Source organism: Mus caroli, unplaced genomic scaffold (assembly GCF_978045245.1).
Source record: "Mus caroli unplaced genomic scaffold, Mus_caroli_1 scaffold_8, whole genome shotgun sequence".
Lineage (NCBI taxonomy): Eukaryota > Metazoa > Chordata > Mammalia > Rodentia > Muridae > Mus > Mus caroli.
In genome coordinates, this window is record NW_028227263.1 from 28,245,608 (window position 1) to 28,260,717 (window position 15,110).

General features: G+C 47.2%; 1 protein-coding gene across 2 annotated transcripts in view; it reads right to left on the reverse strand.

Moving 5' to 3' along the window:
* Positions 1–15,110, reverse strand: part of Xylt1 (xylosyltransferase 1) — a 296,523-nt gene that overhangs the window by 31,391 nt on the left and 250,022 nt on the right. For both annotated transcript variants that reach the window (XM_085841368.1, XM_021168481.3), the window contains exons 7-9: positions 10,206–10,422; positions 7,108–7,284; positions 1,250–1,512 (exon numbers count right to left, since the gene is read on the reverse strand). In XM_085841368.1, the coding sequence (XP_085697494.1) occupies positions 1,250–1,512; positions 7,108–7,284; positions 10,206–10,422 (657 nt within the window). The remainder of the gene's footprint in view (positions 1–1,249; positions 1,513–7,107; positions 7,285–10,205; positions 10,423–15,110) is intronic.

Consider the following 15,110-nt stretch of genomic DNA (forward strand, 5'->3'; position numbering starts at 1 on the left):
GTGCTTGCCATGTAAGTGTGAATATCTGAGTTCAGATCCCCAGTAGCCAGAGCAAAAACTGTGGCATGTGCCTGTAGTGCCAGCACTGGGGTGTTAGAGAGAGGAGGAGCCCTGGGGTTGCTGGCCAGTCTTGCTGAATCAGTGAGTGCCAAGTTCAGTGAGAGACTCTTCCTAAATCTCACGCACGTGCGCATGCACACACACAGAACTGCAGAGGCGGCTCAGCAGTAAGGGCTCACAGGATGCTCTTGTAGATGGTGCTAGCTCAGTTCTCAGCACCCAGAATGGGTAGCTCAGACCTGCCTATAACTCCAGCTAAACTCCAGGACACCTGACACCTTCTTCTGGCCTCCATGGCTATCCATACTCTCTCACACACTTTAAAAAAATGTGAAAGAAAGTGAGGTGATGGGTGGTGGAGGAGGGCATGTGCTGTTGGTCTGTGGCCTCCACAGTTACATGAATGTATGCACATGGATACACCATAACACACACAAGTTCTTACAGTGTGGGACCTGATAGCCCTAGTGACTGGGAAAGCTAGACTCTGCAGTGATGCGACAGTAAATAAAGAGCCACAGTGAGACAGCAGCGAGAGGGGCAGCTAACTGGATACTATCCCAACCAGAACACTCACTGCTAACCATTGTGATACCTTATCCAGGGCTGCTAGGGTACCAGAATCATGTGCAAGCTACTGACCACTCAGCCTGTTAAGTACTATTCAAGTGAGGATGATAATATACACTCGAGAGGTGGCTGTGAGCACTTCCTTTTCATCTTATATATGAAGAAACTGAGGGTTGGACAATCTGACTTTGCTCAAGGTCAGATAAAATGGTGTCTATCTGTGATCTCGGCATGTGGGAACTGAGGCTGGAGGATTACCTTGAGCTTATGGTCAGTCTGGGCGACATAGTATGATACTGTTTGCAAAAGAAGAAAAGCAAGGAAGACAGGCCAATAGGAAAGAAAGAATGAAAGAAAGAAAGAAAGAAAGAAAGAAAGAAAGAAAGAAAGAAAGAAAGAAAGAAAGAAAGAAAGAAAGGAGGGGAAGGGGGAGGGGGAGAACATTTAAGTAGCATAAACAATGATTATGATTAGGGTCAATATTACAGCTTGCCTTTGGAGGATAAAGATAAGAGGCATAGCATAGAGAGAGTCACGTGGTGATCAGGAGGAGCGGGGAGAGGAGAGCATGATGTTAGCATCTTGTTCTGCCTGGGACCCAGCCCAGCACCTGGCTCACCTGCAGCTGTTCTCCCCATCCGTGTGTAGGGATGACTCAGCTCTTCGAAGACCCAGACGGATGAAGGAATGGTACAGGGTGAGGGCCACATCGCTGAGGGTGTGGATGCCATCTGGTTCATCGTAGACATTCTCCCAGTAGGAGCGGAGGCCTGGGGTGCCTGCAGGATAGTTCCCGTACAGGTAAGAGTCCAGCTGCCCAATGATCTCCTGGTTCACTATGGCTTCGAACTTTCGGGCGAAGAAGGTGGGCCGGGCTGTCTGCTGTGCTCAGGAGAGAAAAAAAAACCCTAAGTTTTATTATCAAGCGATGGGGGCTGTCTTCATCCTATATCCTGCAAGGAGAGGCAAGGCACTGCAATAAACCTGCCAGCTTCAAAGTCTAGCCCTGGGACTCCATGACTTGTTTTCAACTTTATCCTCTACAAAATGAGGATACTCATACTGAGAGTGGATGATGTTGGTATCTGTAAGGCATCAAAGCATGGTGGGCATTTAGGACACACCACTCAAATGACCCTGAAATAAATTGAACTGTGGGTGTTCAGTGCTAGCGTTGGCTTCCAGCTTTTTGGCGAAGGTCACAGATAAACATCCCAGGGCGAATGTATTTTCTTTGGCTGGAAGAATGCTTTAAAATCAAATTCACTGGCAATGTTTACAAAGCGCAAGATTCGTGGAAACAACTGTGGCTTCCTTTTCAATGGTGGCTGTTGTGGGGAGACACAGGTCACATTCTGAGGTGGCCATGGTAGGTAAAATGGAATGGCAGCCTTTGGACAAAAACACAAGCTCTTCTTCCCGCCATTGCCCTAGTGTCCCCTAGCATCTTAGCTGATTTGTGGGCTCACAGGGGACACTCCAGGGGGTGACACTTCATACTCTCCAGGTGCTGGGAGCATGGCAGTCTACACTCTACAGTTTGTCAAGTGGCTCCAAAGAAAAACCCAGTCGCTCACATATGAGACTCCACCTTGTCTATGACCCTTCCTCTCTTTTATCCTAAGATTATCCTTTGTCTCAGTTCATCTGGAATCAGGACGACAGATCTGCTAGATAACCATTTTACAATAAAAAAAAGTTCCGTTCAACCAGCAGCTGTTTTCTTAGTGCCAACGAGACTCCATACAACCTATCCCAGGGTAGTGACTGTCTGGGCCATGTTCTGAGCAAGACTTCTAACATGCAAACCCACAGCTCTCGCCTTTTCTCTACTCTGTCAACAACCCTGGGGATGACATTCAGAGATGTAAGTCCCAAATGAAGTTCCTGGCTGATTTTGTTTGCCGTGTGAAATGAGAACTTGTGGAAATGGGTCCAGAGGGAGAAGGATTTGTCCGCAGATAGAAAGCAAATCAGTGGCCGATCCAGGGTGAAGACTTAGGGTTGAAAGTCAAAGAGATGATATGCCTTGACTAGGGGAGACAGCTCAGCTAGGGAAGTGTTTGCTCTGCAAGCATGAGCATCGGAGTTGGAGCTCTGGACCTGTGCAAAAACGCTGGGCAAGTGATGTGTGCCTGTACTCCCAGGGCTGAGAGGTAGAGACAGGTAGATCCTTGGGACTTGCTGGCCAGCCAGCCTAGTGAAATATGGGAATTCTGGGTTTACGGAGAGACCCTGTTTCCTGGAGAGTGTTGTTAAAATACCGCCTCTAGGGAGACTTATCTACTCCTTCTTCAAAAGACCTCAATGTCAAACCAAAGTTCAGTTAAAGCAGTGCTCATCTTGGGAACCACTGAGTTTCCTAGGCTCACATACAGAGCATGGGGAAGGGTTCAGGGCAGGAGCGTGGAGGACCAGGGAGCACCTAGAAGTTCTGCACCAAACAGAGCTGAGGGCTCCATAGCTATACAGATGAAGCCTCTTCCTGCCAAGCATCCCAGCTTGCATACTCTGCCCCCTTCCCGAGAACCCTGCAGCCATGAGCAACTAGGACAGGACAGCAGGCTAGATACTCAGGTGAGAGTTCAATTGTGCTGCTGATCCCACCTCTGCAGTACTGTCAACAGTCTACAGGCCACACTGTGATGGACGTTTGCAAGTAGGCTCAGCTGATCTCACAAAGATGGAGACTGTTTTGCCTAAAGGACTGAGTTCTACAGCAGACTGTCCAGAGAAACAATAGATGAAGCTAGTCTCTATGTATACACACACACACACACACACACACACACACACGCACGCGTGCATGCAAGCACATTCATGCACACAATGTACAGATCTAAAAAACAAGACACAAAGCACCTGGCATCTGTAAGCATTATGCTATTTCTAAGGCATGGCTTCAAAAACATCTTCACCAGAGGGCCAAAGAGTAAATAGTTAAAGCCCTGCAACTTCTCAACTATGAAGCAACGGTACAACCAGAGGCAAAACCGTAAACGAGGTATGGAGGCTGCATTCCAACAGAGCTTCGTTTATAAGAGTAGGCTGGGCTGACTCTGGTCGGGGAGCTGTGGTGTGCTGACCCACAGGCCGGCACTGTACAAAGAGATAAAGCCCAGCCAGTCCTGTCCCTTGAGGAGTTCACTCTGGCCAACTGTTGCTGCGGATCAGACATGGTGGGCCCTTCTGAGGACTAAGAGTTGCAGGGCTGACACCGATAGCACAGAGAATAACAAAGGACATCATGAGCCTTAACACCTAAGCCTCAGACAACTCTGCCAGGAAGGGTTGTCATTCCCCTTCTGCCAACGAGGATGTTTATCTCTCAGTGGGAATCGACACTCAGGAAATGCTCACAGCCTAACACTTGCACCAAGTCCCACAGCTCCAAACCTAAGCTGTTCCTACCGCATCCCTCTAGGATAGATTAGTGAGTGAGCAGAAGCTCTCCAGAGAGAAACATCCTGAAGATGATGAACACTCCATCACTTTCACTTCCTGAGCCCTGCCGTGTCTGTCTGAAGAGGGGCTGGACAGCAATAGGGAGTCAGGCCACTTGAGTCTGTGGCCACTGCTACTTCCTAGGTGTGTGTGTCTTTAGGTATGTCATCCAACTGCTCCAGCCTCAGTTCCCCTGCCTTTGAAATAGGTACAGGCATGAGTTACTTGAATGCATTCTCAGTTGCAGTTAAGGAATCCACCATTGTCACTTAATTTGGCTATGGGGTTCTCTATTGACCTACAGGTTGTCATTTTCTAGGGTCAGATAATCTGCCTCATTGGCAAGATGGCTTCTACCTCTATCTGCTATTCTCTGAACACAGAATAATCTTCTAGAAGCATGCACTTTGTTTTGAAGAATTTATTTGTATGTGTGCGTGTGTGTGTGAATGTCACATGCATATGAGTTTCCAAAGAGGCCAGAATAGGGTATTGTATCCCCTGAGACTGGAGTTACATCCATTTGACACAGTGTTGAGAACTGAACTTGAGTCCCCAGAAGATCAGGAAGTACTCTCTAGCCCCAAGGGTATACATCTATTTTTATCATTCTCAGAGTTCTTTGGAAAAAAAAAAACTTCTATTCTTTTTGCTTCATCAGTTTCTTGAGCCTAGATGTTGAATGATAGCCTTGATCTTTACTTATTGCAAAAGAAAGTCGTGTAAACTCAGTTCATTCTCTAAGTTAGCTTTGCTTCATTGGAGACCATGATGACCCCAGGATGTTGGGGCTGGCATACAAATGACACATCCAGGAACACCCTGAAGGGAGTAACTCCCTGTAAGAATCAGCATACCGAGGCTCTGGATTGCCATCTCTAAATGCTGAAGGTCTGCAGCAAGGGCAGGGATCTCCCTAGACAGAAACATGGGCCACTTTTCTTCTTCTAGACAGATGAGGCATTTTCCCCTTGCAGCCATCCTTTCTGCATGAGTGGAGAGTCCCAAACCACCCAAGTCTATGCTTAAGTTGACATGGGCTGGGGGGGGGGGTCCCTTGGAAGCTGTAGTGCACCACCAAGTATAGGCAGATAAGATGCTAAGTGGGGACATTGGGAAGTATAGATAACAACAGAAAAAGTGGCTGCTTGTTGTGTGTCCAGAGAAGCACAGAACTAGTGGAGACTAATGGTAAATCTCCTACATACCCATCTGTCCTTGGCCCTACCAAATTCATTAGCTTCATGGCCATAGAAGAGTGATTTGAATCCCTTTGTGGGCTCAGTTTTCCCATCTACAGAATAGATGATGTCCAACCCAGCAAAGCCAATGACCATAGAGGCTCAGGCCTATGGCTGGTAAAGAAGAGATCCAACAGGACAGAATGGAGACCTTCTACCCAGTCCCTGCTTCATGCTGACTTGTAGCTGTGGAGGAGGCTGAGGCTCGGGGTCTTGGACAAGCCTCCTGATAACGGAGATACTGCATGTGTGTAGCAATGTTCCATGGGACCAGGTTAAGAGACCTGAAGCTCCACAAAGGCAATTTTGGCTCTATGTCACCACAGCAAGGATGTCTTGTGACGTCATCAGCTTGTGATGCTGCTCTTGTCATCTTTCTGAGAAGCAGGATGTCATTTTCATGTGATGATTATAGTAACCCCTACCTGTTCTGTTTAAGCATTTTATGGGGTTTTGTTTCAATTCTGCTAGAAAAGAGGAAGACCCTCAGAGCCCTGTCCTTTCCTGGCACCACACTGTCCTGGGGCAGCATATACAATGAGAAGAGATTCTATCTAGGGCAGAACCTGGGGGCCAAGGCACTCTCAGGGCTGTGGCAAGAAGTTGAGCATTTCCTACCTGCTACCTCCACATTGTTCAGAACAACACAGTGAAAGGCCATTCAGAGACACCACCTTGTATTCCTCTTTCAAGTGTGCAGTACATGGTGTTCTCCCAATGGGAACATGCCTCAGGTTTTTCCAAGGTATACTTTGGAAATACAACAACATTCTAGACTTTTCTGGAGACCAGTGGTTTCCAAGAAGGGGCAAGTTTGAACATAGGTCACAGTTTTGGGATGCTGTGAGAATAACTTTGACAGTTGATGGGTGCAACCACCATCTTACAGATAGATACCACAGAGGATGGTCCCCACCAACACAGTGACCCAGTCACAATGTCAAGAGTGCTGGGGTAAACAAAACAAATAAACAAACAAAAAGCCCCCTGTCCTCAAGGTGTTCAAGCACATGCCCAAAATGTAGAGGAGATGCTGAGAATGCCATTGGAAATGGGTGCCTCGAATTATATCATCTTTGAGTGAATGTGTGAACAGCCATGAGTCTTATTCATCCTCTCTCTCTCTCTCTCTCTCTCTCTCTCTCTCTCTCTCTCTGAAAGAGAGAGTGTGTGTGTGTGTAGTGTTCGCCTGCATGCGCATGTATGTCTGCAAGTGTAAGCACCTGTGCATGCATGCGTATATGGAGCTTGGAAGCAGATATTGAGTATCTCTCCTACCCCCTCCTACCCCTTCCTACCCCCACTAGGGCTTCCTGCCTTGAGACAGGTGTTTTACTGAACCCGAGGTTCACCATTTCCTGCTAGTCCCATGCTGGCTACCACACCTCATGCCCCTTCCTGTCTCTCTACTCCTCCTCACTGTGGTTAAAGGCATATAACCATTCAAGGCTCCTACTATGGGTGCTGTGAATCCAAAGTCAGGTCCCATGCTTGTGGTGCATCTCACACTCTTGCCCACTGAGTCATCTCTCTAGCCGGAGGTGTGTGATCGTGAACAAGGGTTTGGAACCTTCTGCACCTTGGTTTCTTTATCACTAAGATGGAAGGATCATAATAACAGCAACATACTTATGGCAGGACTAGTGGGGTGTTTAATGAGCCAATCTGGGGAGGATGGTTCAGCCATTCATCATGCTTGCTAACTCTGGTTATAGCTAGATTGAACAGTGAGTAGGAGTTGGCCCGTAGGTCTGGCCTTAAAGGCCTTCTGGGAAGGTGTGGTGGGGCTCACCTGGAAGCGATGGAAGTCCTGAGGCTTGAAGTCATTGGGAGAGCAGCCGCACCAGTCCACGATATGCTTGTACTGGCACTTGCAGCCCAGCTTGCGGTTCCAGTTGGTGATGCGCAGGTTGTTATCCACCATGGTGTCACAGTGGGGGCTGTTCTCTAGAACCGTGTGGAAAAAGGACTGCAGGGGAAAAAAAGGCTACTGAGAACCCAGTCATGCAACCAAGTATGTTGGATTGGCATATCCTTCCTGAGGACCATCAATCTCAAAGGGCTTCCCAGGAAACCAGTATTAAGTCCCTCAGCAGGCACACAGTGTCAGCTGCCAGGCCAGTCCACTCAGGGTACAGATGTCTGTCTAATCTGGCTAATTCTACCTACAAATCCATTGCCTTGGACATCCCTTCACTAGTGCCTAGGATCTGATATGAAGATATCTGCTCATTATCACCCTGGGCACCTGCTGTCTATTTAACCAATAGGAAGAGTTTCTGAAGATGTGTCAATAAATAGGGACCAGGGTCAGACATGGGATGCAAAGGCTCTTGCTTGCAAAGAGCCAGGCTGGAACCAACAGGTCAGGTTTGAAATAGATTTGTAACAATGTCTAATGAGCTGGGATTTCACTTCTGGATGAGGAAGGCCAGGATCATGGGTTCATCCATACAGTGAAACTCTGGTGCAGGGAAGGGAAGGGAAGGGTGACAAACCAAGGCCCATCACTTTCACTACAACACAAGAAAAGGTGGTGAGAGAGATGCTGCCATTGGCAGTGCTGGGGACCAGGAGCCACGGGAGCCCCAGTGCTAGGGGAGTGTGGTTAGAACTGGAGTTAGGTGTGTGCTTGCTGTCCATGGTGCTTATCCAGGACCCACTGAGCTCACAGCAAGGTTAAACAGAATATGGAAGGGTTGTTTCCTATCCATGGTACTGAACCAGGAGTCCATATAGCACAAGGTGGGCTGCATGCGTGCTGTGGGAATAAGCCAGGACCCACGGTCATTTTCTAATTGTAGTACTCTTGGCCAACTCTTCCAGCGACCCTGATAGAAAGGTAATGCTGGGACAAAAAGAGACAGAGAGGAGACAGTGTTTGGATAGAGCCTCTGAGATGCCAAGAGAGGGAAGGAAAAGGGATTTCTGTTTCAACACTATTTTATAACAATCTCTGCCAACCAGAGAATACATTTTCTTCTGGGCTCTGGTCCCCTAGGGGAAGCTGTTGGTGGATATGTGTTTGACTGGCAGATTTATGGACACAGCCTTTAGCCCTGGAGTTGCCTAGGAAAGAACAAGAAGGGCAGATACAGCACAACGGAGGAAGAGGGTCTGACTGAGACCCTAGGGACCAGGTGCTGAGGCAGGGGTTGGGGCAGTGAGTACACTCAGAGCCTTGGGTACCCATGGTGTGGCTGGCTTACTGCTGAGAACTACCGAACTCCTGGAGACTCTCGTCTAAATGGGTGGATGGGCAGAATGAAGCACCACCTGCCACTCAAGGCCACTCACTTGCCTTCCTGTGATGCTAATGACATTGTCAGGGGACCTGGATTTAAACTTGAATTGTCTACAAGCTCACAGAGGCACCTCTCTTCCATCAAGCAGTGGGGGAAAGTACCCAATTACCAATTGCCCTGTGTCCTTTATAACGATGCAGAAATTCCCTGCAAGATAATGGATGAGGAGGTTATCAGAATGGAGAGAAAAGGTGATTTTCACTGAAATAGGATTAAAAGCTGATGACTTAACATGCGCGCGGAATAGCAAAATCTGGCTCTGGGAGGCTGGGCTTCTCACAGTGAGGTGTATGGACAGCCAGCCCTCTTGGAAGCTGGCCCCTGGCCTGATAATGCATGGGAACCATCCACAGAGAGGCATGGTCTGTTCCCAGCGGTGTGAGCAGAGCTTGGGGCCCAGCAGGGGTGAAGCAGAGAACCACACATGAGCAATGCCACAGGCTCTGTGGAAGCAGAACAAACACTGGTTTTCCTGAGGTTAGAAGTCAGGAAAAAACTGGACTGGAGGTCAGGAAGATGAAGCCAGAAGTTTTCAGCTTAGATCTGAAAGAAGGCGGTGTCTAGCATGTGGCCTGCACAAACCAGGAGGTGCCAGGCTGTTTTAGAAAAGCCTGGAGCCCTATGAAATGGGGGCTGCACCTTGATGTCACAGATGACTCAGGGGCTTGTTCAAAATGCTCCACACGAAGGGCTGAGCCATGATGGCTGGCAATGGAGAGGGCCAGGGAAAGAGCTCATTTGGCTGTCTGGGGGCAATTTTGGATTGGGAGTGTGTGTGTGTGTGTGTGTGTGTGTGTGTGTGTGTGTGTGCATGCGCACGCACAATGAAGACAGCACTATCAGGGATTGACAGAACTGTATTCATATGAGAAAAGAGATTACTGGTGCTGAAAATGCTTATTGCTTTACTGCATGATTGATGACTGGAAGATGTGATGTGGCTGTGTCCTGCAACTGTTAGCATGCGCCACACAATTCCAGAGAGTGCCATCAACAGAGGGTCTGCAATTCTAACACTTTTTTTTTTCTGTTGCAAATAGCAGTAATATCTTTTTCTAGAAAATTAGAATATTGGATTTTTTCTATTAGGAATAGGGACCGAGTGACTTGAACAAGGGCTGCTTCCTTCCTTCCTTCCTTCCTTCCTTCCTTCCTTCCTTCCTTCCTTCCTTCCTTTGCTTGCTTCCCTCCCTCCTTTCTTTTTCTTTCTTTCTTTCTTTCTTTCTTTCTTTCTTTCTTTCTTTCTTTCTTTCTTTCTTTCCCTTTCTTTCTTTCTTTCTTTCTTTCTTTCTTTCTTTCTTTCTTTCTTTCTTTCTTTCTTCCTTCCTTCCTTCCTTCCTTCCTTCCTTCCTTTCTCTGTACTTTGCACACGCAGAGACCATGCAAGATAAGAGTAGCATCCTTGACACTATGTGTGTATCACAGTTCTTACCATGAGGTCAAGGTCTGCAGGGATGACAGCACTGTCTGGAGGTTCAGAGGACAGTTGGTGGAGCCAGAATCACATTGCCAAACATTCACTCTCTGCTAGGGCTACACCTAGCTTCTCTTCCCTCTCCTGCCCTGGGGCTTTCCTAGAACTCACCTCAGCAGGAAGAAGGGTGTAAGAGTAGAACTGCTTCATCTTGGTCACCAGATCATCTGTGGAGAATGCCACATACTCTACAAACTTCCTGTTTAGCAGGAACCAGTCAGAGCCACCATCCACAGCAATGCCCTCTGGGATCCGCCGGTCCCCCAGGCGCCACATGTGTGTATCACACTCCAGGAAGAGGCGGTCCAGGCCCTGCTTCCGAATGAACCTGGGTGAAACAAATTGGCCTTGAGAACCTGGGTAAGAGATGTCTTCCCAGAGCCTAAAGGCAATCTTCTGGTAGCCACATTTACTGAGCACTTCCTGTGAGCTGGGGGTCTCCTGCAGAGTCTACCTCTTGTTCCTCCCGAGTGAGGCAGGGCACAGCAACTATGGGGCAGAAATCACTATTGCCCTACTAGACAGAACCACCAAGCCCAGAGACCTTCATGCAGCTACCCAGAAACTTCAGTCTCACCTCCACTTCTCTAGACATCTCTCCCAATAGCCTTTTCGTGGTTGCTGTGGTTGTTTGATGAATGAATGCAGATCAAGGGTCCTCATCTTAGGACAGTGCTATGAAAATCCTTCACACACAGAGACACATGCATGCACACACAGACATAACGCAATACCCAGTTGTTGGAATGTCTGCATAGCATACATGAAGCACTGGGATTCAATCTCCAGTATCAACATGAACCTGCTTGGCATGGCGGGACATGCCTATCTTCCCAGCATTCAACACACACACATACACACACATGCACACGCATATGGTGTGTTGGGAGCCTTCTGGGATGCAAGCTCTACATGGATCCCTAGCTCATTACAAGTAAGGACCATCCTTCCTTCTTGGTCCCCATGAGCATCTGGAACAATGCTTAGCACATGGTAGGTATTTAAATGAAGGCTTTTGGGGAAAACTGAAAGTTCAGGACGATGAAACCTTGCTTATAACTCTGCTATAAAAACCAGACCAAAACCATGATGCATTAGTATTAATGTGTATAGTTTTGTTTTGGTTTTTTTTTTGTTGTTTGTTTGTTTTTTGTTAACTCAGCACTTGAGTTGAGTGTGCTAGGCAGGTACCCCACCATTGAGCTGTAGTCCCTGTTCATAGCTGCTTCTCAATTCACACATTATACATGGATTTGTAGAATATTTTGAAAAAAAATTACAAATTAGGATCTTTTGGGTATTTCATTAGCACATTAAATGATAAGATGTGGTGGCATTATGGCAATAATGTCTTATCATGTCTGATAAGTACTTGTGTGGGATTAGAGGACACAAATTATGCTTTGAGGCATGCACATCAACTATGACATGATAGGAAAGTTTTTAATTCCAGTCTGTAGCTAATTCAGTGACCACTGGTATTGGCACAGTTTGGTACATACATGATCTCAGGCTATATTTGTTGAAAATAAATGAAAGGACCCTTTGAGGTCTTCCACACAAGTGTAATAGAAAACACACACACACACACACACACACACACACACACACACACACTCATGTCATTTAGGACTGCAGGGCAGATGGGTCAGAAGTAGTGTTTGTTTTCTCTGTCTTTCTGTGTATCTCTGTCTCTCTCAGCGCTAGGACAATCAAAGTTCCTTAGACAAGATCTAAGGAAGCAAGGATGTCAGAACTGTGGGCAGAGCTCTAAACAAGCTTTCTTCTTGAGCTTCCAGTTCACTCCCAGTGAGCCTTTACTGAATACCTACTGTGTGCTAGGCATGCTACTAGGTGCTCATGGGGATCAAGCATGAAGGAAAGGTGATCCTTATGCTAAAGAGCTAGGTATCTGTGGGAGCTTACAGTCCAGAAGGCTCCCAAAGCAGGGATCTTCCAGCCTTCTCAGCCATGGACTGGTGCAGGCATATGCATCTTTGAAGCTTTGATTGGCAAACCTCTGTGTGAATCTTTTCCTTGTCATGTCTGCAGCACCCCTACACCATGTCGGGCTGATCTCTTTCCCAAAGACACACAGAGGACTTACATGCCAGCAGAATCTACCAGAACACCCAGCTGTGCAGAAGACCTAGGTGTCTAGTATCCCTGGTCTTATTTTTCTCTAATGAGTTCATACATAAAGACCCACTCTACCCGGGGAATCCAATGGGAGCTGTTGGCCTTAGCCACACTATCCCTTCCACAAAAGCATGCTGGACTCTGAAAGGAAGCCATGAGCTTTGAAATATCAAATCCTGCCTTGACTCTGGCTACTAATAATCACACAGTAGTATCCACTGGCTACACAGAGCCATGCTAAAAACCTAAATTTCAGATAACTTCTGTGAAGGTCCAAATGAATACCATGCTACCAGAGAGATGGGTGAGGGGCCAAGCAAATTCCTCCTTCCATGGAACAGCATGTAAACTCCACATTCCATTATGGGCTAACAGCATGTTGTAATTTTAATGTGCTGTCCGGGATCATAATACCCAAATGCATGTATGAATCATCTCCAAAATGAAATGCTCATGTCCTTAGGGGACCGGGTTCCATGTTTACTGCCATTTCAAACAGAATAAGCTGCAAGTATGCACTTTGGTTAAAATGAGTAAATAAAGACATCCCATTCCTCAAGATCTGAAGTTTCTCGTGCCACAGGCACTACCGAGGAGAACTTTGTTTTGCTTTGGAGGATGGCAGCTGCCGAGAGTCTGGGAGCATCAGGGGAGCAGAGTCAACACTTTGAGCCAACTATTTAATTTTTAAATTTTTATTTTCCCTGTCTTGTGCACTCATCATAACATGAAACATGAAGGATGAAGCTGGAGGACAACGTAAGTCTAAAGACACCCTCTCTTTATAGGTGTTGGCTCCTGCCTCCTCTCCCACAATGGCTGAGCACTAGTTAGCATCTATGGGATTCATAATGGACAGAAGGGACTTAGAGTGTTCACTCCATCCTTTCAGCTTTACTTCTCATTGCCATGGTTACCCTGGGGCATCTGGGCAACAGGTGGCGCCAAAACAACACAGGCACCATGTAAAGAGTCAGGTACTGAACCCATAATACTAGTCCCAACAGCCTCCCAAATCAGATGCCACTGCAAGGGCTTTACAAAGCATTTAGTAAGCACTAGTCATCCAAGCGAGGGTCAGGGACAACCTTCAATGGACTTCCATTGATAAGTGACACCCAGTCCCAGCCTCCTGAATCCTTTCTATGCTTTAGTGTTCTTCGCCGCATCTTTTTTCTCTTATACAAGGTCCTTATTTATCATCTGCTTCTGCTCACGAGGTGTAAATCTTAAGACAGCAGAGATGTTTGTCTTTGGTTTTTCTGCTGTAACCTCTAGAATAATGCATTCCATATTCCAGATACTCGGCAAATGTTTACTCAAGGGATGAGTGGACAACAAAAAAGGGCAGGAGTTGCAAGCATTAGACAATCAGGAAGTCACAGAAATGACACAACCAGGTACCCTCCCAATGGCTCTAACATCTGACATGCAGCAGATGTATTAGAGGAAAGGTTGAGTAATGTCAGCCAGGCTTGGAAATCTCAGCAATTGGGAAATGAGGCAGGAGGCTTGCCTTGAACTCAAGATCAGCTTGGGCGATATAATGAGTACCAGGCTAGCTGGAGCTACACAGCAAGGACTTGCCTCAAACAAGGCAAAACCAAGGAAGGTCAAGTAATTTCTTGAAGTAAAAGAGCTAGGGCTCTTGAACTGGGCTCCAAGGCAGGCTCTTAATGTCTCTGTCTCCTTTGCTGTTTCAGCTCACCTGGGTCCCTCTGAAAGGGTGGAAATGAAGGATCTGAGCAGTTCCGCTGCCTTAAAGAGACAGTGTCCAAGAATAAGAGTCTCATTTTGCTTTGAAGGGAGGTTTTCTGGGGGCCCCATTCAGACTTGCACCTTCAGGGCGGACTTCTTGAATTTCAAATAGAAGTTCTTACATTCAGTTTTACTTCTTGGGTTCTGAGAAATGTGTGCCTTGCCTTCCAAAGAGTTGGCCAGGAGTTCGCACTAGATTCTGCTCTGGGCAGACTCCAGCATCTTTGATGACCACTCTTTGCAGAGACTTGTCACAGCTAAAGGGCTAGGGAGAGGCATAATTTTATCAGCCCCAGAGAGCATCTTTGCTATTCCAGACCCTGGTTTCTGCTGAGACAGGATTGAGAACAGCATCTCTGTCCTTTTTCTCCCATCTAGAGGCAGAGAACAAAGTACATACTGTTGGCTACTCTTTGCCCAATACATGCCACAGTCTAGGGTCTGTGAACCCAGTATGATATACTCTCTCATGCAGTCTTCACTGGGGGGAGGGGGGGTAAGGAGAGATGGGAGGCAGGAGAGAGAGTGTTTGTGTGAGTTCTCATGCAGTCTTTACTAGGAGATGGGGGTGGGAGAAGGGGGAAAACTATTTCACACTGTCTTGAAAAACAGAAAGGTTCAGGGCAGACAAATGGGAGGCCATGTATGCACAGTCTTGTGCAGGGGCTGGGAGGTAAGGGTGGGAATAACACAGAGTTCTAAGTTGACATGGCTTCTGAAACTCACAGGACCCCAGGAGTGTGATAAATAACTAAGTCAGGAATGTGATCTGCTTTCTCCACCAGAGATGCAATATTAATTATGTGCTCACATTAGAGTGCTGCCTGTTAGTCAGGGGAGGGAGCCCACCCTCTGCAGACACAAGATGGTACCAAAGGAACTCCAGACAGCAGATCTACCAGGAGGAGGCTCCTGGCCAGGCTCCCTGTGGACTCGCCAACTTTAGGTTAATCAGTTACCGGTTTACACATCCAGTGGGATTTGAGCTGGAGAATTAATTCAGTGTCAGAGAAGGGAAATGCCTGGTGCTGCTCAGAGTCTTTCTGGTACCCAGTGTGGGAATGCTGCCCGGGGCAGGTGAGTCCAGACAGGAGGAGGAGGAGCTGCCTGTGTTGCTTC